This window comes from Phocoena sinus, chromosome X (assembly GCF_008692025.1).
Source record: "Phocoena sinus isolate mPhoSin1 chromosome X, mPhoSin1.pri, whole genome shotgun sequence".
NCBI classification, from domain to species: domain Eukaryota; kingdom Metazoa; phylum Chordata; class Mammalia; order Artiodactyla; family Phocoenidae; genus Phocoena; species Phocoena sinus.
Window position 1 is genome coordinate 28,889,978 of NC_045784.1, and position 23,253 is coordinate 28,913,230.

The 23,253-nt window shown below is 36.2% G+C and overlaps 1 protein-coding gene across 1 annotated transcript in view; it reads right to left on the reverse strand.

The window, feature by feature from the left end:
* Positions 1-23,253, reverse strand: part of DMD (dystrophin) — a 2,099,690-nt gene that overhangs the window by 1,430,836 nt on the left and 645,601 nt on the right. Inside the window, exons 16-17 of the mRNA XM_032618871.1 lie at positions 19,878-20,057; positions 9,371-9,546 (exon numbers count right to left, since the gene is read on the reverse strand). Coding sequence (XP_032474762.1) covers positions 9,371-9,546; positions 19,878-20,057 — 356 coding nt within the window. The remainder of the gene's footprint in view (positions 1-9,370; positions 9,547-19,877; positions 20,058-23,253) is intronic.

Here is a 23,253-nt window from a genome sequence, read left to right on the forward strand (position 1 = left end):
CAAGGTGTCAGCATGGTTACTTTCTGGTGAGACCTCTTCCTGGCTTGTACATGGTTGCCTTATCAATGTACCCTCACATAGGAAGGAAGAGAGAGAACAAGCTCTCTGGCGCCTCTTCTTATAATGGCACTAATCTCATCATGAAGGCCCCACCCTCAAAACCTCTTCTAAACCTAATTATTCCCCAAATACCCCATTTCCAAGTAACATCAAATTGGGGTAAGGGCTTCAAGACATGAATATTGGGGAAGTGGGGCACAATTCAGTCCATAGGAGCCAGACATCATTGTACTTGCCTGTGATGAAATGATGTGTATTGATTCATAGAGATACAGGTTGCTGACTAGGGAAGACATCAGAATAAGAATATTCTCAGAAAATATTAGAATAAGAATAGTTTCTCTTATAACACAAATGTGGTAATGGGAAGATACCTGTTCTAAATTAATAATTGGGAACTCAACTTTCTCCTGGGGAGAGGGTGTATATTTTTGCCTAAATAGTCATCAAGAGAGACACATACAGGGCTTCCCTGGTGGCGCAGTGGTTGAGAGTCCACCTGCCGATGCAGGGGACGCGGGTTCATGCCCCTGTCCGGGAGGATCTCACGTGCCGCGGAGCGGCTGGGCCCGTGAGCCATGGCCGCTGAGCCTGCGCTCCGCAACGGGAGAGGCCACAACAGTGAGGGGCCCGAGTACCGCAAAAAAAAAAAAAAAAAAAAAAAGAGAGACACATACAGTAAAATTTCCAGTATGAGGGCCAACAAGGAAAGTCATATAAATTCCATTTCGGAGGTGAAGAAATAGATTCTGAGTGAGATTAAGTTACTTGCTTTAGTCACATAGGTGATGAGTGGAAGATGCAAGGCCAGAATCCATCTCTGTGCAGTCACAGGGCCATCTGCTCTTTCAGATCCATTCTTCATGTTTCTCTTATCCTCTCTGTACCAGAGGGATATATACATTTTCTGCCATCGCCTTCCCCCTGGCTTGTGATTAGAGGCACTGGCAGAATACCGAAAGATGGAAGGAAGAGAAAAGCCAAGTTCCTTCACACTCAACTTTTGCTGACATTTCTAAGAGCAGCTTCATCTCCACTGTGGCTTCAGTTTCCTCTGGATGGTCCCTCCCTCCCCAGGTCCAAGCTCTTGCCTGGCAGTCCTAACACTGCTAGTCCCTGTTTGAAGGCCCCAACTTTGGGACTCTGGTACCATCCCCCCTGCAGTGTTCCTCTATCTCTAGGGAAATGAGCAGCCTCTTGATGCTGCTTGTATGTTGAGTTGCCTCACTGTCCCTCTGTGCTGCTTCCCAGCTTTTCATCACCTCCTTCAACAATTCCCTGTATTATTTCTCTCTCTGAAACACCTAGAGTGGTTTCTGTTTTCCTGACAAGACTGACAAACACCCATCTGATATGCCATGAATATTTACTGAATACCTCCAATGGGCTAACTTCTGGGTTAAGTGCTGTCGGTCTAGAGTTGCAAATAAATGGCTCCTGCCCTCAAGGAGTTTACTGGAGATACAAATATGCAAAAACAAGATCATTACAATAAAATTCTGCAAGTGTTTTAATGGAAGGATTGTCAAAGCTGAGAAATGTCTGGGAGGTTAGGTTCCCAGAAAGAGAAGGTAGTTAGTTGGGGAAAAGGAATGTGGCAGCTGGAAAAGGGAAAGTAAGGAAAAGGGAATCTTCAATAGAGAGAACAGTAGGTACAAAGAAACAGAAGTCTGAGGGAATACAGAGCATTTGGAGAGCAGAGGGTGGTTCATTAAACCTGAGCAGAGGGCAGTGCCATTTGAAATGCAGTTTGTGGCCAGTCTGTGAACTGTTAGTAGCCTGTGACAAGAAAAGTCACTAGAGCATAAATAGTCACGAAGCATACGATTTCATCTGATTTCTTTTTAATTGCAAAACTTTCTTGACAAAGGAAGCGGTGCATTGGTTTATATTCTGGCTCCAGCTCTTCACCTCACTGTGTACTGGTAATAAACAGTTTGCAGACTATTTTGAGTAGCACTGGCATATAAGAAAATGGGTAGGGGAGAAGGGAGAGAAGCTGGAGAGTCAGGCAGTCAAAGATCAGAAAGGAATTCCTGTACTATGCATTTCAAGAACCACGGGCAGAGGAATGATCTAATTAAAACTGCCTTTTAAGATATATCTCAGGAGGCTGTGAACAGTATGGATATGAAGGGTGAGCGTAGAGGCACAGAAATCAGTTAATAATTTCATGCAGAAAACTATCAGAGACTTAACTAGGGGGAAGGCAGCCTGGATGTAAAGGAACAAATACACTAAAGAGAATTGAACGGACTTAGGGAGGTGGCAGATATCATGACCACTGTGAGTGGCTGCACAGGTTGTACACTGCAGCAGTCCAGAAGGTGCTGTTTTTAGGAACTATGATGTGAAAGACAGTCTCTAAAGATGAGTAGTCTAAACTGCAGAACTTCATTTGTGATTTCTGTAAGAAGTCCAGGTGGAAATGCCCAAAAAACATTTGGATGTTACAGGTATGAGCATCGGGAAGGAGGTTAAGCTAGAGATGTTAATTTGGAAAACAGCAGGTATAGATGTGTGATAAAAGCAGGATTATAAATGATATCACCCTGGAAAAGAAAGTATCATAAAAAGAAAATAAAGCCAAAATGTGAGTCTTTTGGAGACCAACATGAAAGGGATTGGAAGAGGAGAATGGGAATACATACAGGGAAAGCAAAGAGGAGAAAAGAAACAGGGGAGAACAATGTCCCAGAAACTGAGAAAGAGGAAAATTTCAAGAAAGAACTAATTACCACTGTCAAGCACAGCACAAAGTTCAAGAAGGATAAACTGAAGAGCGACCTTTGGAGCTGACAATTAAGGAGTTCTCTGGTGACCTTGCTGAGAGCAGTTTCAGCATTTCATGTAGAGTATGAGAGGGTAAAGGAAACAATCAGAAGTAAGGAAATAGTGGTAGTTCACATCTTCTGATTAAAAATCAACTCTTTTTTGCATTCAACCATGCTTCTTCTTTTAGGTGAATAATTGTGACTACCATTTTCTTCACTCACGGAACAAACAAAACTGTATGTCATGGTTTCAGGAATATAGCTCTATCTTCCTCTTGGCTGGCATCTTTTTGTGCCTCACATTCTGGAAGAGTACATTTTCATACAACTGCTATAGCTAAACATCCATAGCTATGTGTAGCATCTTACAGGACCAGTTCCCATTATAGTGCATTTCAACTTGGAACATGTATTGGGCATCCCCAAATCAGAAGGTCCCGTAACAGGCTGGGAGTAAGATATGGACCCTGGCCCTGGCAAGCTTTGAGTCTAGGGGGTGAAACAGGCATATGAAAAGGTCATTTTAACATATAGCACTAGAGGGGTCATAAGAAGGGACATCATCTTGTGTGGCATCTTATGTAGTATCACTTAGCCTAGTCTGGAGTAAATGGTTCCTATCATTGGGGCTGGTTTGAGGAAATAAGAAGCAAGAGTCAGGATGAAACTAAGATGATGCTCTAGTGCACTGATTTACAAAATGTGGGCCCTGAACTAGCAACATCAGCATCGCCTGGGAACTCATTAGATATTAAGATTCTCAGGCACTGCCCCAGACCTACTGAATCAAAAACTCTGGTGGGGACCAGTAAACTGCCTTTTAACAAGGCCTCCAGATGATTCTGATACATGCTAAGGTATAAGAACCGCTGTTCTTGGTCAAGGGTTCTCAAACTTTAAGGCTTATCAACAATGACCTGGAGAGCTTGTAAAGGATTCCTGGGCCCACCTGCAGAGTTTCTGATTCAGCAAGTTTGGGGAGCGTCCTCCAAGTCTGCATTTCTAACAAGTCCCCAAGTGATGCTGCTGTTTCATGCACTGCACTATGAGTATCACTGCTCTAAGTGTTCTCTGGCCACTTAGCATGCCTCTAGAATTAACATTCTTACATTCTTCAAAACATTTATTGACTTATTGTTGACTTATATGACAAATTAGCTTTAAGAACCTTAAATGGATAGTTATCTTTTTGGAACATCTGAAGATGGTATGTAAGGTTTCTATTATTCACCAAAAATCGTTTCTAAACTGAAATTTGAGTTTATGACCAAGGTCATTTGACTCTAATACACAAAAAGAAGTAGGGCATTGCAACTGTTAACACTGAAATGGAAATTAGGAGACTCATCACTAGTCCTTATTTTGCAACTGAAAGCAAGTTGCTTAACCTTTCTGGACCTCAATTAACCTGTAACCATGAACGGGTCTGGAGTCTAGTTTCCTTAGATAAAAGGAGCAAAGTTTTATTTTACTGGGCAGTGCCAATGGAAAAAATATATTATTACTGAGTCCAACATCCCAAGTATTTTAGGATCAATTTATCATATAGAAAATAAAAAATTAGCTCTTAGACACATTAATCATCTAATTAGATTCTCTGCATAAGTTAAAATGTTCTAGTTTACAACTTCCAGATTATAGTTTGGGAATCAAAGTTAAAATAAATATCTAAAACAAAAATAGCTTACGCATTAATCTCATAAAATGGCAAAAAGACAGGTCTTATCTAACTTCCTTCCAAGGACGTGACATAAATTAACATCATTCAGGTAGTAGACATTAAAAAAAGGGAAAAAAACACAATTAAGCTGAAAAATAGAAAACAAAATAATTATGCAGGTACATAATTGTCTAGGTCATTTATTCCACCATTTAGTAAGCATGTGGGACACAGAGAGAAAAAGCAAACTTAAGACTGTCTGCTTACCTAAAAGAAGATAAAGAGACTCGGTGAATTTAGGTATTTCGAGACATCTCTCTACTTCCCTTGAGGTCAAAGATACTCATTTATTAACACCATAGCTGAAAAACATTATCCTTATTGAGATAGCATTTACTTGAAAAACAATTCAATTTGCCATTGTTTTCACCTGGCTGATACAAAAATGTAAATGAACGCTTTTGTGAAGTCTCTTTAAATAACTGCTATGTGATTAGTAACTAATCTCCTCGATAAATCCCAATTTACTATATAATAGATCTAGTTTTAACTTATTCTGAGTTCCATACTCCGATAATTACCTATATGTAAAATATTATCACTGAACTGCAGGGATAATTTACTATTAGAAATAATTACCTTGTGACCCAAGGTCATCAAGGACTTTCGTATATCTTAGTGTAAGGAGGACAATTTATGCAGTAAATATTACAAATGTAGAAATTGTATCATTATTAAGGAATCAACTAAATGTACCTTAGATAATTAAGAAATTATAGTGTGGTACAAAGCTGAATTTTAAATCCCTTAATAGTTTTGAACAAATGATGATATCCTAATGGGTAAAATTACAATATTAAAGATTATTAGAATGTTCATTTGTTTATTATTAAAAACAATTCCATGAAGAAGTAGATGGAATTCTTAAATGCTACTGAAAAATAAAATTTTAGTTATCACAATTAATTGAACTCTATTACTCTTTCAACAAATATTTATTGATTATTTATTGTATGCATGGTACTATATATGGAACCTAAGTAAAATATAAAAAATCTGACAACAGGATTCCTTTGTTGTGTTTGGTGATGAGAAAAATATATGTGGGTGACATTGACGCATAGAGTAAAAAAGGAATGTAATGTACTGGATGAAGTGGAAAGATTTCGGGGAAGCTACACAAAAAACTGGTGGGAGAAAAATATTTTATACCACAAGAAGCGGTTTGTGTTTTACTATGGGGACAACTGGAGTTATGGGGATCTCGAGTCTGGAGGGTCAGCATAAAAGCAATTTTAGATATATTAATTTAAGGCAGATTGATCAGAAAGGGGGGTGGGCAAGTCTGGCCCCAGGGAGGTATATGGCTTAGAGTATGGCGCTGGCAGTTAGAATGACTGGAAAATGATGACACTTGCCCAATAACATAGTGTAACAATAATAATAAATAAGGAGAAAGGAAAGAGAAACTGATACAAATGGAGAAGTCAGGTGGTAAATTCTGTTTTGAAGAGGAAGATGAAAAGGCAATTTTTTGTTACATTTGGTAAGCTTGAGAGGATGCTTACTATGGAATTTTTTTCACCAATAGTCCACGAGCACCATCTCTACTTTCTCCACCAACCATCACCTTCACTATCATCAACACGTCAGTCACCACCACCACTTCCACCACTGCCTCTGCCTCTATCACATCCACATAAGCAAACAAGAACAACAGCTACTGCATTTACTGAATTCTAACTACCTTACAGGCAACTGTATTAAATGCTTCTTACTTAATCCTCAGTGTTCAATAAAGTGAGGATATTGAATCTGAGGCACAGATATTAGGTAATTTGCCTGGGATCATAAGCTAGTAATTAAAATAGGCAGATTTCAAACCTGAGTAATTCTGATTCCAAAGACCATGATTTTTCCAATATTTGCTACTTCTTTAGCCACACAGTCAATGAGTTATAATAACTAAAATACGTGTGCAATGTCTGAGTAACTAGGTGTGGGTAATTGGAGGCAACAAATGTTTGCATTTGATGAAAATAAAAATTGAAGCACTGCCTGGATGCAGATCATAGATTTAGAGACATAAAAGTGAAATTTGAGGGAGTCAGATATAGAGCTATGAAATTTGGGAGTCACTCATTTAGAGCCAGACTTGAATCAATGAGAGGAGATAATTCAGATAAAGAAGTCAGAAGGGCAAAAATGATTTGAATTTATAAGATAGTACCATAGGACTTAGGCAAAAGGAAGAAAGCAAGTCAGATAAAGAGTAGTAGGAGTAGAACCAGTAGTGTGTCAAAGAAGCTGAAAAAAGGGATCGTTTTTTAAAAATCAGCACCCAATAGATTGCCAAGACTACAGTCTTGACAGTTAAACACTAGTAGTTCTCACCTGGGACAAGAGAGAATCACTAGCCACCATGATGTTTTCAGTCATGTCTGCATGGCGCCTCTGGAACCATTATAGTATTTTAACCAAATTCCATCCTGCAGACAATGATCACTTACTGAATTTAATTGCTCCTAAATGTTTTCTCATTTCCTCTCTTTGTTCAGTCTAAACTTATCAATCTAGTCTTGCACAGAGTGTCCATGTTACCCTACTGTCCAAATCAGGATACATCTGAGAGTGAAAGTTGGTGCTTTATATAATTATGCTGGGACAAAAGGTGTAATTTGGGATGATTCAGGCAAACCAAGATATAAGATCACCTTTGTCATTTATCTACAAAAGAAACACAGTCCAGGTTCTGTAGTCAGGTTACCTCAGCTGAAATCCTGGCTCAGGCACTCTGAAGCTGTGTGTAATAGTAATAATAGCCATACCTATTTGGGAGGGTTAGTGGGAAGAATAAATGAGCTATGCAGACAAAGCACTTAATCTAGTGCTGAGTGCATAATAAAATCCTCAATAAGTGTTAGCTTTTATTTAAGTAATATATTCTTTATGTTCCCAATTGAACATGCTTCCAAGCACTTACAAAAACTGCTGAGAGCATATGATACAAACAGAATTTAGGAGATAAAATATTTCACCACTAGTCACACTTTCTTGAAAACAAAAAAGTACTCACAACACATTTTTCCTAACCAAATACATTCTCCAAACAGGAGCCAAGAATAAGCTTTTGAAGACAGAGATTGATAGGAATCAAGTTGCTCTGTTAATATCTGTATTAGAAGGGTCCCGAACATATTAGGGGGTAGATCAACTAGGTCTCCATATTGCTCTGCTTGGAAACTTGTTGGAGAGCTGTTAGGTTGTTGCAAAGGATCCATAAATCCATGTGCCCACTAGGCATTGTCTGTAGACATATATTTAACAAGGTATCAAATTAATCGCCATGCTCTTAGGATTAATAAAAAGCAAATTCATTAAGAGCTTTACTGATTTATTTTTGCTGTCACATTCTTTCTCCATCAATGAATGTTAAAATTTCAACCACTATAATGAGTAGAGTTCTTGGAAGTTTCTGCCCCAAATAGAAGGCCAATATTCAAAGATTCTGAGAACCATTTGACTGGAACAAGGCTCAGTAAACTTTTCTTGTAAATGGCCAGATAGTAAATATTTGGGGGTTTGTAGGTCATATAGTCTCTGTGACAACTACCCAACCCTGCCTTTCTGATGTGAAAGCAACCAAGGATGATGCATAGATGAATGAGTCTGACTTTGTTTTGATAAAACCTTATTTGTGCACACTGACCTTTGAATTTCAGAAATTTTCACATGTCATGAAATATTCTTCTTTTGATTATTTTCAACCACTTAAAAATGTTAAAAACAGTTCTCAGCTCATGAGCCCTACAAAAACTGGCAGCAGGCTGGATTGAGCCTGCAGGCTTCAGTTTGCTGAGCCCTGAATGAGAGGGTTCACTCAGCCAAGGAGCTCCAACCGTGGAGAAAAGCCCCGTGGTCTACGGTGGAATTATGAAAGTAGGTTAAAAGTCACGGATTAACAGGGAAGTATTGAAAGTCCTAAATGATGTACTTGAAAACTTTTCTAGGTGTTTCTTCCTTTGCCTAAAACATCTGACAAGCTATTTTTGGGTATATGTTCTTCTCATGCTTCCCTACCCTTGTATACACGAATTCTAATGTCAAATGTTCCATGTGCTCCCAAACACATGCTGCTTAGAAACATTAAGGCATGTTTTAATGTTCTTTCTTAATCTTAGAATTATAATAATTGGCATGAAAAGGAAATTGTACCATTTTTATGATTTTCATGCTAGCTTTTGCATTTATGAAATTTTATTCCCATCAGTTTAATGTATCTACTGATTTACATAATACCTAACTTATCTACAATGTCTAGTTGAGAATATCCACGAAAAGCTCAGTTAAAAATTCTAACACCTTCAAGATAAGACTTTATAAATATCAAAGAACAGGAAATCTGTTCTGTAATTACTCCTGATATAGGACATGCAGATTGAGACATTATGTTCTCGTAAACTAACAGAATGGATCGTGTCTATTATAGGTGTACTTCTTCTTCATGAAAATGTCCTTTCCATTACTGGAAAAAGGCATTTAATGCAAAAGTAGGCACTGAACAAGCAGGCTCTTGATAAGAAAAAAGGAAACTTTCAGGATAAAAGGCATCTATCACTTGTGGTTTCTTCTTTCAATCCAGAAAATAGTATTTCCATTAAGCATTCTGTTTTTGTTGGGATAGGGATTGCTTGAGGGAAATTTTAAAACTTACTTCATAATTTGTCTCACTAACTTAACTGACATTATAGGCACCCGAGGCTTCTGGAAATATTGTTTAGGTAAAAACACTGCCATCAAAATAGCTGTAAATGAGTTTTCCTGCTTAACAATTACTCTTCGTTTGAGGATAAAGCCATGAGCAAAAGCTTCTCACCTTTTCCTAATTTCGGAATCCACAATAATCTGCCTCTTCTTTTGGGGAGGTGGTGGTGGGAGTTCCTCTTGGGCATGCTTTATGAGGATTTGTTCCCTCGTGGTCACCATAGTTACCGTTTCCATTACAGTTGTCTGTGTTAGTGATGGCTGAGTGGTGGTGACAGCCTGTGAAATCTGCAAGAAGTATTGAAACAGAGGTCACACACTGCTTGAAAGACTTCAGCAAAGACTGCTTGGAGTGGTGAAGGAAAATAATGAGAAACTGTTCCTGTTTGTTGGTAAATTGACCTTCAGATCAAAATAGCACCATATTGAACCCAAATCAAATTGTTTTATCTGACTTAAGTTACGTTGACTGAAACCACAAAGGAAAGTAATCTCAAAAACAAAAGTAAACTAGCACCTCTTCAATTTATCGGTCAAGCTATGGGAAATAAGTGGGGCAAAGGAGGAAAACTTAGGGTGTCATTCTGTCATTTAATTAGACATGCTGTTTAAAGTATTTACAACACTGATGTAAATTTTGCTCAGGTATGCCAGCACTAATTCCATTGCCTGGAACATTGTATATGTTTATTAAATAGTGCACTGAATGCATCTTTGGTTTTCATAAATATAATTATTTAGAGTCTATAAATTTTTAGACAAAATTCTTTGAACTGTGTAATAAATGACTTTTTAATCAAATAAGTGATATGCCCTTTAAAAGTACAATAAAAGATTAATATAAAATGCCTATTAGTCCAGAAATACATTTAAGCTGAATATTATTCGAATGTTAAAAAGCACGCTACACTTGTTTGATTTAAATTAGTCAATCTGTTAAAATATTTGAGTATCCAAAGTTAGCATTCAATTCTTCTTGGTTTAGAATCACACTAACTTTGTGTTCAGACTTTACAAAGATTTTTTTTTAGACATAGATCATCACTCTTTGAAATGATACGATTTGTGACCCAAGTCGTGAGAGGCCATTCCCTCAGTACACAGGCATTACCAGACAGACAAGTCACAAAACGGTGAGACATCCTCTTGCCTTAACCACGAATTCTGTCTCACAGTCCTCCAGTTATTAAGACTAAAAAGTTACCTCTTGTGATGTTAATCATTACTCTTCCAGTAAGCCAAATTTTTCGGAAGATCTATTTCCATGGAGACCAAAACAGGCCTGCTTTGGATCCACTTATACATACTAAATATACACATAGTCAAGGATCTGGTTGGGACCAAGATTAGTTTTACTGATTTTCCTGAATTTGCCAAGAGATAAGAAAGAGGTTTGAGGGAACCTCCCTGCCTCACACATGATGACCGATTCCCTCAATGGGAAGAAAGCAGGGAAGCCTCATGATCTTCTGATTCCAGCTTCCAAATAGGAATTGACATGTAGTAATGAAATCCTTTGTCATGGTGTCTTATGAAAAAATTGCTTTTGACAAATACATTTTGAAGGTGCTACCCTTTGTGCAAGCCACATCTTTACATATGCCAAGGCCTTAGGGACTTCCATTTAGGTAGCCTAAATAGTTTAAAAAAAAAAAGGACATTAAGAGATATCAAGTTTCTACATGTGTCAAGCACAGGTTTTATCTTCTCTAAGATCTCCACAGATTCATTATTCAGAATCAAGCACTGAGCTTCAAACTATAATTATATAGTCCATCGACAAGTTATGCCAAAATGAAAGCAGAAGGTAACATAGTTTTTAAAAATGCTTAAGATATAACCTCAAACCTAACTGAACTCAACACAAAATGACAATTACATGATAAAATTAATTCTACCTTTAACCAAAAGGAACACAGAGTTTTTAAGTAGGATTCCAAGAGCATTTAATTTTTTCAGAGTAACATTTTTTTTAACCATGGGCAAATTGTTTTTGCATACAATCAGGGCTTGAAGAAAATATTGTTCAGGTGGAAAATTTCTGCTTTTATATGTGCAGGCACCAGAATGCAGAGATTCTGAAAATACAAAGCTATTTTTTTGCAGTTATATCTAATGTTATGGAATATTTGTGCTACTGAATATTTGGCTGTGAAATTAATTTCTAAAATGTTATAATATCTTCTAACTGATACTTATTATGAAATTGGATAGATGTGCCCACGGAAGGTAAAAAGAAATGGCAACATTATATACTATGAAAAGACATTTAAGAATATAGCAAACCTTATAAGAAAGAAAAAGTAATATTTTTTAATAAAATAATAGCAGACGTGGATCTGTAATTGTTCTATACTATAACCATCACTATACTGTATTTGAAACTACTACTTCATTTCCTTTGGGATACAGAAATAAGAAAACATCTGTGCATCGACCCTGTAAATACAGGGTGTAATTCATTATATATAACAAATTAATAATTACTTTCAAAACCTACTCCAGAATAAAAAACAATTGGTCATGTACTAAATTTCCCCATCACTTTTAGTTATTGACTGTAAACACTTAATTATATGTTAGAATCATTAAAAATATAGACAGGAAGGGATTATGGAGGTCACTGAGTATAACCTCCTCCTTACTACAGGATTCACTACTTCCAGAAGCAGACAACTCCTTCCTGAGTATGGAATCAAATTTTCCCATTGGCAAAGATCTTTACACCTAGTGGAAGCCTGCATTATTATGACTTCATTCATATAAAATTTGTTTTGGGAATTCCCTGGCGGTCCAGCGGTTAGGACTCTGTGCTTCCACTGCAGGGAGCATGGGTTCAATCCCTTGTCTGGGAGCTAAGATCTCACAAGCTGTGCTGCGTGGCCTGAATCAATAAATAAATAAAATTTATTTTGAACCCTGAAACAACAAAGAGTAAGGTGAGTATTGTTTCCATCTGACAGTCTTAAAGGTCTGAAGCTTGATAATCATGACTCTAATAAATCTTATTTCCAAGCTCTATAATACCAGGTACTTGCTAGAACTAGATTTAATCGGGTGCTCCAAAACCTAGATTTTCTGACTTTGGACATCATATTCAATTAAAGCAATCTAAAACTGCATAAGTTATTCAGCAGCTGAATCATAATGTTTCAATTAAATCCTAACATCTATTCAATATGTGTCACTACAGGACACCCACAAACAAATACAATGGAATCTCTATTTTTAGAGATCTCACAGTATAGTAGTGAAGGTGACAACCACACAAATAATTGCGAGACAAGGTGAGTTCCATATGAAAAATACAAGTATGGAAAATAATTGCATGTAAATGTCTTCAAGAAAACAAAATAGATTTGTTTTTAAATACTAGTCCCTTGATCTGTCAGTTAACTAGCCAGTAAAAATGGAAAAGAATTATTTGTCTTTAGGTTTGGAAGCTAGTTCCCCTTACAGTGATTAAAAGTGGAGGTCTCTGAGACAGGCTCCACAGTTCTCAAACAACAGGTCCACAGTTCACATCCTGTAACATTTGAGGAAGACTGGTTACTCAGAGCTTTGATTTCTTTTCTTCATATGTAAAACAATAACGATAATACATCTCTCACAAGGGTGTTGCAAACAAGGCCTGCTTCATGGGTGTGCAACTTATGTAGTCACCCACGTCCCCTCACTCAAAAGGATCTCATTCTTGGTTTCATGCTCTGCTGTCACCCTCCTGAAATTCTTAATAATTTTTGTAAAGAATTCCTGCATATTCATTCTGCATTGAGCCTCGCAAAATATGTACCCCGTCCTGGAAGCAAGAATTAAATTACATAATGTTTGAACACAATAAGTACTCTCTTGCTACATATTAGTAATAACCACTAAAAAGTCCAGAGAAAATTCAGGAATTTTTCTAAACTGAACCTTCTTTACTTATAAAGTGATATATGTTAATTTCCAAAATTTACATTTTTCCCATTGTGAGAAAACCTGGAAGAGCATTTGCCCAGTATCTTGATAGTTCTAGGGTGAACATCTTCTTGCATTAAGGTTGTATAATTTGGGTAGGTCTAGAAAAAAACATACTATTTTCAAACAATGAAAATCTTTCTTACCATTTTCTCTTCCATTTGTTTAAAAATGCACATTTTGAAAAGGAGCTACATGTACATTCAAGCATATTTAAAGAATGTAAAAGAGCACATACGAAAGGAAACATTTCTTTTCCAGCACTGTGTCCAGTTTCTCATGGGCAACTAGTTGTATTTACCACCTGTTCTTATATTTTATTTCATTTTTTATTTTATTTTTTTGCAGTATGTGGGCCTCTCACTGTTGTGGCCTCTCCCGTTGTGGAGCACAGGCTCCGGACGCGCAGGCTCAGCGGCCATGGCTCACGGGCCCAGCCGCTCCACGGCATGTGGGATCTTCCCGGACCGGGGCACGAACCTGTGTCCCCTGCATTGGCAGGCGGACTCTCAAGCACTGCACCACCAGGGAAGCCCTGTTCTTATATTTTGAATTAACTTTGTGCTGTTATCTTTCTTTCAGTTTGGCCCATATTCTTAACTGCACCACTTAATTATTTAAATAGTCTTGACTTTGTAAGTTTTGATGTTAGAGATTTCTACTGGTATTGTGAGATACTATTTGAACATTTTTAAAAAAACTTAGTAAAAGAGATTCAAATTATAAAAAAATTAGTTACCTAATTTATCTTATTATCATTATTATTAAAATACTTATACTTGTAATAATAGCTACCAGTCATGGAGCTCTCTGCACATTCCAGGCATTATGCTAGGTGCTTTGCATCCCTTATCGTATTTAAAATACTCAAAACAGTATCTGCAGTAAAAGCTTAGTAAGTGGTGGCTATCATTACCTCACAATAGCCCTAAGAATAAGTACTAACTTTATTCCCATTTTATAGATGAGAGGTAAAAATTTCAGGCAGGTTGACAAGTGTGGATTGAAGTTTCTCGTTGTGTTCTTTATACATACAGAACTTTAGAGTGATCACTGATTTTAAATGGGCATAGAGGGGCTGCAGTTCTACAGTTTAAAACATACTGCATAATCATAGCAACAGTTTTAGCTGATAACTGATATCCAGGCTTAAAACTATCTCCACAGGCATGGTAGCACAAGGCACAAATATGCGATGATGGTGTGAGGATTCACAATTCTAAGCAACAGAAAGGATTTATATGTTGAACTTTATGAGAAACCTGGGGTAAAAGATCAGGTGCTCACAAAGGAAGCTGGGTTATTAATCAAAAGGCTAAAAAATGTTCTATCTCATGAACAAATGCCAAGGAATTAACACAGCTAGGTGTAGCATACAAGGAGTGCCCAAGTTCATGAGAGTGGCTTGGTAACTAAACTGTAATATCAAATACTGCCCTGTTTTGATACTGATATTAAGGCAATATAACTTATTGAATATATACTGATATTAGAATCATAAGCACAGAGTCAATATTCAAAAGATATCATAAGTCATTCTCCTATTTGAAATATAATATTATATGATGGTTAAGAAGGTTTATTCCATAAAACTCTCTCTTTAATTTTATGTATTTTGTCCCTCACTTCAAATTCTCTTTGGTACACATTGTCAGAAAAAAGAGATACATGTTGGCTTCAGGATACATACTAAACACAGAATTTGAGCAACTGTGTGAATTAGCCGCATCTGCAAAAATTCAAGAAGCAATGAAATTTATTTTTTCTGATCCACCTGACCTTCCTCTACACACCATCTGGCAGGAAGTAATGGAACACTTTCTTTAACTAGGAATGCAGATTATTAAGCATACAGAAAAAACTTGGATTTTTCTTGCTGTGTTATTTCATTTATTGTCAATAAACAATAGATTTATCATATAGACGCTGAGTATTTTATCTTAATAGTATTTTAATTACATACTCATGATGAGTGAAATGTAACTATTTCAGAAGCCAGTCTTCTTCTAATAGGAAGAGAATTTCATTTTTATTATCATCTTCCAGCTGACCCTGAGATTTATACAATGGAGATAGTTGGAATCTCTTCACTAATTACTCCAGAGTTTTATATAAAATTTCAAGAAAAGAGAAACGCATCATAAACATTTAGAATTGGAAAGACACTACAGAGATCTTCCTAGACCAAATTTTTCATTTTATAAATAAGGAATGAGTGGTTCCAACAGTTAATTCAGCTCTTGTCTCTTAAATTTTCAGTGCCTACAACATTTTATGTTGTTGTCGATAAATGAATTTACAACATAAAACCAATTGCACTGATGCACACAAGGCCTGTTCTCAAACATCTACTTTAGCTGAAGGTAGCAAAAGAATACAGTTAATTCCCAAGGTTATTTGAGCTATAACTTGGAAATTTTCTAATAAAACCTTTAACCTAAGCAATTAACCAAAAGATGCTCTAAAATTCAAGATAGTTAGTCCATGAATTAACTAAGATAAAAACCTAAAATAAATGAGGAAATTTTATTTTAATTATGGGTTTTATAAAACCATTAAAATTGTTTTTTAATTGGCAGCAGACTGATTAGACTTGGAGAGCTTTCAGGAACCACTGAAAAGGGTTGTCAACTGTAAGGCCTTAGAGTATTTTTAATTAAAATCATTGGCAAGAAGATGAGAGGCAAACCAATTGTAACTACATTTCATGTATCAAGAGGTCTACAAAATAATGCTTTGAGAATGGGTACAGTCAGAATGTGCATGTAAAATATTTTATGGAGAGTAAAAACAGGGATCTCTAAAATATGAGAATGAACTCTGAAAAGAAAGGCAAATACAGAAATTTTCATCTTAATGCTTTTGCATCTATTTGCATTTCTGGTATTATGAAAAACACTAGCTTATTATCTTCAACCATGTTTTACATTACTTACATGTCTGGCAGGAGTTTTAAAACTCTCAGAAGGACATAAATAATGTAGAACAGATATATCCATACATAATAATCACTTTCTTTATTTGGGAATCCATGAGTACAGACACAGACACACACAGCATAAACATGTACGCTCATGTTCAAGGGGAGGGGAATTCTGAGGACATTAATTTTATCTTTAAGATATTTGTGCTCATAGTTCAGAACACTGCAAAAATGGTCATTAGGAATATAGCAAAATATTGATAAAATGGGAATAAGAGCTATGAACTTGCATGAGTCATAGAATGTTCCTTTTTTCTGGCAAAGAAGATAATTTACTCTGTTTAAAAAAATCACAAGGCTACAGAACTTCTGGACTTATCTAGATAGATATATTCTTACGTCTAAACTCATGCTGCCAAGTCTAACATAAATTACCATAATAAATTATAAAGCAAATGAATAATATCCCCTTTCCATAGTATACCATGATTTCAGTTAAATGCGAAAAATAACCTTTCAAATCATTTTAAGTATTAACTATAATGAATTTCTGACTATCGTATTCCCTAATTACAATCAAAATATAAATATGTCCACCAGGGGCACGGCATTTAGGAAAAAATAGCTGAGTAAATTTCAATGAGCACGTTTATAAAAAAGTTTGGAGGAAATATAGGGTCATTCGAGTATTTAAATAAGTCAATTCAAGGTGTATTTCATTTGCTCTCTTTTCCCATTTTAAGCATCCACATAGCAAATGTTATTATTCTTTTTAACTTTTGGAAACAGAAAGTATTTCCATTTTCTTAGGCTGCCTTCTCATCAACTTCAGCATCTTCAGCTCGTGTCCAGGTATTATTCAAGCCAAACCTGACTCTGAAATGCAACAGAGCAGCCCTCATAGTTGATTTTTTTCATGTTTTGATCTCTTGCCATGCTACTGTTTCATAAGGTCAAAATCCCTCAAAGCCTTGACCTGAATAGCAGTCAAAATTTCGGGCACATGATGAGCACACATGAGCACGATCGGATGCCTTGTCATCTCAGTCACAATTCCAACACCCTACTGGATTTTAACCATTACCAGAACTTTGCTCATTCTTTATACCAATCATTTAAAAGGATTTTTAAAAGACTGAGTATATTGTGTCATTAATGTGACTATTTTTCCCCCACAAACATGCTGGAATATATGCATACAAGTGAGTTTTGTTCTTTAAAGTCACAACTTTACCCTCAACATTCTTGGAATTCTTATGCAATTTTGATTAAGTTCAATGTGACACGTAAAAAAGAAAATCACTTCTTTTAGTTACAAGATACTATTTCTTTTTTCACTCTATCTCCTTTTAATTCCTCTTTCCCTGGGTAGCTTCCTAAGAGCCCCCCACTCCCAAACAATGATTTGGATTGGGCCTATGATAGTGCATTTTTGGAAAAAAACAAGGAGTGAAAAGTGAGACATGAGCTTAAGAAAGGCTCAAGCTTAGTGTCCTAGGAAGCAATATAACTCCATTTATCTGCTTCTGGTCTGGTATAAGAGTGTATAATGGTTTAAAAATAAATTAAAAAAAAATCATAGTGAACTTACAACAAGCTGTCCAGACTCACTAAACAGAATGCCTTGCATATCAAGAGAACCTTTTTTTCTCAAAATGCTTTCATGTCTATGGTTTTATTTTACCCTCATCAAACCCCAGTGAGCAAGTAGAGCAGATATATGTTATATGTTGGAAATCATTATGTAAAGAATTACACAAACTTAGTACTGTTTTACCATAGATTTCATAAAGTTCAAAAAGAGGAGGTTAAGTAAGTTGCCCTAGGTGGTAGTCTCATAACTTTTAAGCCATTAAAAAATAAGGTTTCTATTTTATTTTTTAACGAACTAAAATAATAAGTAAGATTTTGATGAGATGCACAAGTCTCATTGTACAGAATGAGCATATTTAAATACTAGCAATATACTGCTAGGAAATACTATCAATATATTGCTAGGAAGGTCTCCGTTCTTCCCATTTCAGGCAGCACTGAGGAACACCAGAATGTGGGGACTGGCACATATGTCACTGTCTTACTAATTCAATGTTTTAAAAAAATATGTCCTGCAGACTTTATCAAAGGCTGCATGCAGATTACTAGCCTACTGAATGAGATTTTCTGAGCACAAAATCTAGGACTATGCATTTGAATCAGTTTCCCAGGTAACTATTATGCAGACTCAAGTTTGGAAAACCACTGCCAATAGGGCAAGTGAACCAGAATGCAACCTTTTGTTAACCCCATTACACCTCCGTGAATATATCCCCTTAAAGGGACACATTTCAAAATATCTTCATCAAATAATGCCAGTGCTTCTTAACATGGTAACTGACTATTTTACAGCACCAATCTATGGAACCAGTGGGTATAGATTGGAATGATATCACTGATGGTTTAAAAAGTATAACACTTTCTAATGTCTCACATATTTGTTACATAAATGCCAATGATCATGCAAAGTAACCAAGGCCAGATTACATATAATAAGAAGAATCATGATCTCGTGGTAAAATCACTATTATATCAAGTAATTGCCAAAAATATAGTCAACAGAATTTTTATTATTGCCCAATGACTGTATGAGAAATTACTGCAATTGATACTCCTTCAAGTTTTAAATTTTAAATATGAATTTGGTTTTTTAAAAAAGACTGAACTGTGACTGAAAATCATATATGTTGGCTGATCATATTTTCTTAAATTATATTCTTGGAAGCAATACTTCAAACTTCATTTCTTCATCTTTCAACAAACATTTCCTAAGTGCCACTTATCAGATGCCAAGTATCAAAAAACAAATTCCCTGTACTGTCTCACAAGAGAGGAGATATATGCCTAAAGCTACTGAATGTGGCTTTAATAGAGGTGTGTGCATGGTGCATTGAACTATGATCTGTGACCAATTAGTAAAAGCTTCTATAATGTGAAACAATATGGCAGAATGTATTAAACACTATTAAACATAATGTTAATATTTTGAATGACTGCCCATGATTCCACCATCTAATAACCATATCAGATAATAAAAGTTTCTAGTTTAAAAATATCACATTAAAAAAATTATCAAAACTTTTACAATTCTTAGCATAAAAACACATGACACTACAAGTAAAACAAAGATGTTTTCCTAATCTACAGCCTATATGTGTTAGTATAACTAAGCGGCATGATTTTATGAATCAACAGTCTATGGCAGAAAATCCACTGATTATAACCTCACTTGCACTAATTGAAAGAGGTCTTCAGTGAAATCCAAGGACCTGGGCCCTAGTCCTGCTCTTATCACTGACTTTCCTTGGACAATTCACTTTTCCTCCCTAAACTTCATTTTCTCATATGTAAAATGTAGAGGTCAATTAATAGCCCTCATAATTCCAGGGATCATTCCAGCGTGATGACACAGTTCCCTAGCATTTTGTCCGACTGCTCTGAGTCACTCAGATCCTCATTCCCATTGAATTGGAGGGGATTACACTCTAAGGCAGTAGCTAGTTCAGTCCACTGGCACTCACTCCTCCACTTCTACCACATTCTCCAATGTCAAGGCAACCAAGAGAGCCATGTTGTTATTCAACTGAATACTTAGCAAGGACTAATCTAGTGACACCCTTTGCAGGGTTACAGCACCACTCTCTTAGTGCAGATTTCAAAAATCTGAAGGATAATTTACAGTAGGTTAATTATTATCACTAACCTGTGCTGAACTCTTTTCAAGTTTTTGGACTAAATTATCCCAGCGCTGGGCAAAGTTGTCCAGCCATGCTTCCATCTTTTGGGCTACCAATGTATTTTTCAGTGTTGAAAGAAGATCTTGGTTGAGTGAGCAGAGTTTGTCCATGGTTTGCTTTTTCTTTTCTAGATCGGTTTTTAAAACCTGTTAAAACAAGGAAGAACACAGACTAAGCCTAGGTTACATTTTATGAAACACTATAGTTCAATTTGCTTTTGCATGCACTTTCTCATTTGTATACATATGGAAAGATTATAACTGTGCCTGCAAAAGATTGAGAGTTCATAAAAATATAAGCAGAAAATTATAATCCAAATAATGTTCCCTTGAAGAGAAATAAAAGTCAGATGTAGAATAAACACCTCGTTGAGGCACTTACGAACTACCTAAACATTTTTGAAGAACTGCCAAGTAAAAATGTAGCATTGCTTCAAAAGGCAAAACAGAGATCAACATATGGAAACTACTTTTTAACATTTGGAGGTTTTCTAAAGTGAAAGGCATGGCTCTTGGATGTTAGTGAATTTCTTTCTAATTTCTGATAGAATTCAAATAAAATATCACACGCCAGAAGTACTGAAGAAAAGACAGTGAACTGAGAAGATGAGCATGGCTAAGGGGCCTTCCCAATCTGAAATGCTGTGATTATTTGAATAAATTTGCAATATTATTTATTTCTATGATTTTTACATTCTTTTCATTATTTGGATACAAAAACCTTGTTATTCAGTTTACTGACTTTTTCATTTTTTAGCATCTGTTATTAACTTTCAGCTATTTGAGTAATTATCTTCTAAAGCTAATTTTAGAGCCCATTAAGTAATAGAACTAAGTAATTGAGTATAACACAAATCCTTTGGAATCACTTTGCCTGTTTACTAAATGCTTGTGTTTTATGAAGTATTTTTATACCATTCATATTTCCAAAGTTCCTGGGAGCTATGGAGGGTTATGCATGCCATTTGGTTGATATAGAATGAATAAGCAAAGTGGCTTGTGTGAAATCAGTAGATCAGGGCAGCTTATTCTTTCATTTTATCCATTAAAGTCAACCTATGCTTTGGGAAATCACATTTCCATCTCCCAAATGCTAGTCCCTGATGTAATTTGTAAACATAGAGTAAGAAGAAAGAAAGGAGAGAATTATTTTATGGCCCCTTTACAATCCCCTCTTTTTGGCAGTAGCAAGTACAACGAACATAAACTAAGCTGTGAGACCTGTCCTTCCAAAATAAATGCAAATTTATTTAAGTACAACTAACATTGCACATGGCAAAGAAATAAGTATGAAACAGATGTCCCAACTGCTCATGAACCAAAGTGTCATCGACAGAGAGAAATCAACACACACACCCCTTCCCACCCCACCCCCACTCTCCGCTCAAAGGACACTTTATGTAGTTCATTTTGGCATGCCACCTGTATTGATAGCTCTTAACTGCAGACTGCTCCAGTGTCTCCTTCAATTAGTTCATCCTTTTCTCAGAATCTACTTCACCTGGTGTTCTTTATATTGCAGTCTTACTGCAAGCCATTTTTAGGGAATAAAAGCAAGTTTTGAAATGAATTTCTAGTTTCTCCTCAATAATTGTTTTTTTCACTATTTTTTTCTAAGTCTGAAAGAATGCAATAGACCAAAATATGAATTAAGACATATAAGCTGAATCTGAAGAAGGGGAAACCATTTGTGTTGGAAATTTATGGGTAGTCTCATGTTACCTAAAAAGATTTTCTTAGATGATCTATAAAAGTAATTGGATACCCAAAGAGATTTAGTGGCGAATGAAACGAAGCCTCCTGTGTTAACATGAAACCAAATGAAGAAGCACTTAGCGGGTTGTGGGGGGGGATGAATTGGGAGATTGGGATTGACATATATACACTACTATGTACAAAATAGATAACTAATAAGAACCTGGTGTATAAAAAATAAATAAAATAAAATAAAATTCAAAAAAAAAGAAGCACTTAGCGAACATAACAAAAATAAAGGGGAAATTCGCCATTAAGGAATACAATTAGGGAAAATAACTCAAGGTAAAATAAAAACAACATTATTATAAAACTGTGGAATTATCAAATCAATATATTTTTACCTAAATCTGTATGACAAAAACACTGTACTAACCAAGGCTTCTATCTAGTAAATTCTAGATCTGTGTTTGTCAAATGGTGAGGGCAGGATAGTAGTTCTACCTCAGTTTGTTTCCCCTTGTTGGCTCTGGGCCAAGCTTTCTCTTTCTCTCCCAATCTTTCTTCCTCTTAAAATCTCCCAGTTCCTGAAGTACTCTCCCACCATAACTAAGAGAGGGAGAAAACAGGAAATCCATGGTGGTGCCAGATACACTGCAACAAAGTAATGAATTGCCTTCTCCCATCTATCCTTGGAGAGCAATTATTTTAAGCTTGGATTCTGTGTGTGTATATCAAATAATTATGATTTGTTACTAATATTTAGAGTATAAAAAAAGATGCCTTTCTGCATATCAAGAATTGATTACAGATCTTTGACTGCCAGAGAACCAGAGAGTTCTAGAAAACTCAGGAGGCAAAAAGAAAGTCTAGAAAACATGTACAAGGCAGAGGTCAGCTAGAATTTTAAAAGAAGAAATATATTTTCATAGAAGTGAGGCACCTGGACATACCTCCCAAGGTAATCAGGAAAGTACAGCCAATAAATCAGATTGGACAACAGTAGAAATGGGCAAGAAACAGATAAGCTGCTCAAGAAGACAGAATAAACATGTTCTATCTGGTCAAGGTTAGATGATTTGAAGTGAAAAGAGAATGTATACTTACAAAAGGCCCAGAAAGTCTTTACCCTATTCTCATCAGACGTATGCTTCAGAGAGTAATGCCAAGACAATTTCTCTTAAACTGGCAAAACTGAATTCTGTACCTATTTTATGTGTAGTTATTTGTCCATATGTAAGAAGTACTGCAATGCTTTCTAATCACCTGTTGTTGTATTTAGGTAGAATGATCCACTGTGGGGGCTTCTCAACTTGAGGGAATGTCAGAATCACCAGGAAGGCTTGTTAACTGGCACATTGTTGGGCCCTACACTTCCAGAGTTTCTGAGTCAGTACATCTGGGATAGGGCCTAAGAATTTGCATTTCTAACAAGTTCCCAGGTGATGCTGCTAGTCTAAGGACCACACTTTGAGAACCACTGATACTACCTGGATGAATTCTTTGAGGGTGATCACAGGAGATGAGGTCAAGGTAGCAAGTCCTGGTGAAACAGCACTGTCAACAGGGACTTGCCAAGCTCCCATAAGCACTCTGTCCCTGCCATCTGATCTCACAGACACTTGATAGTGACCTAATTCCACAGTAC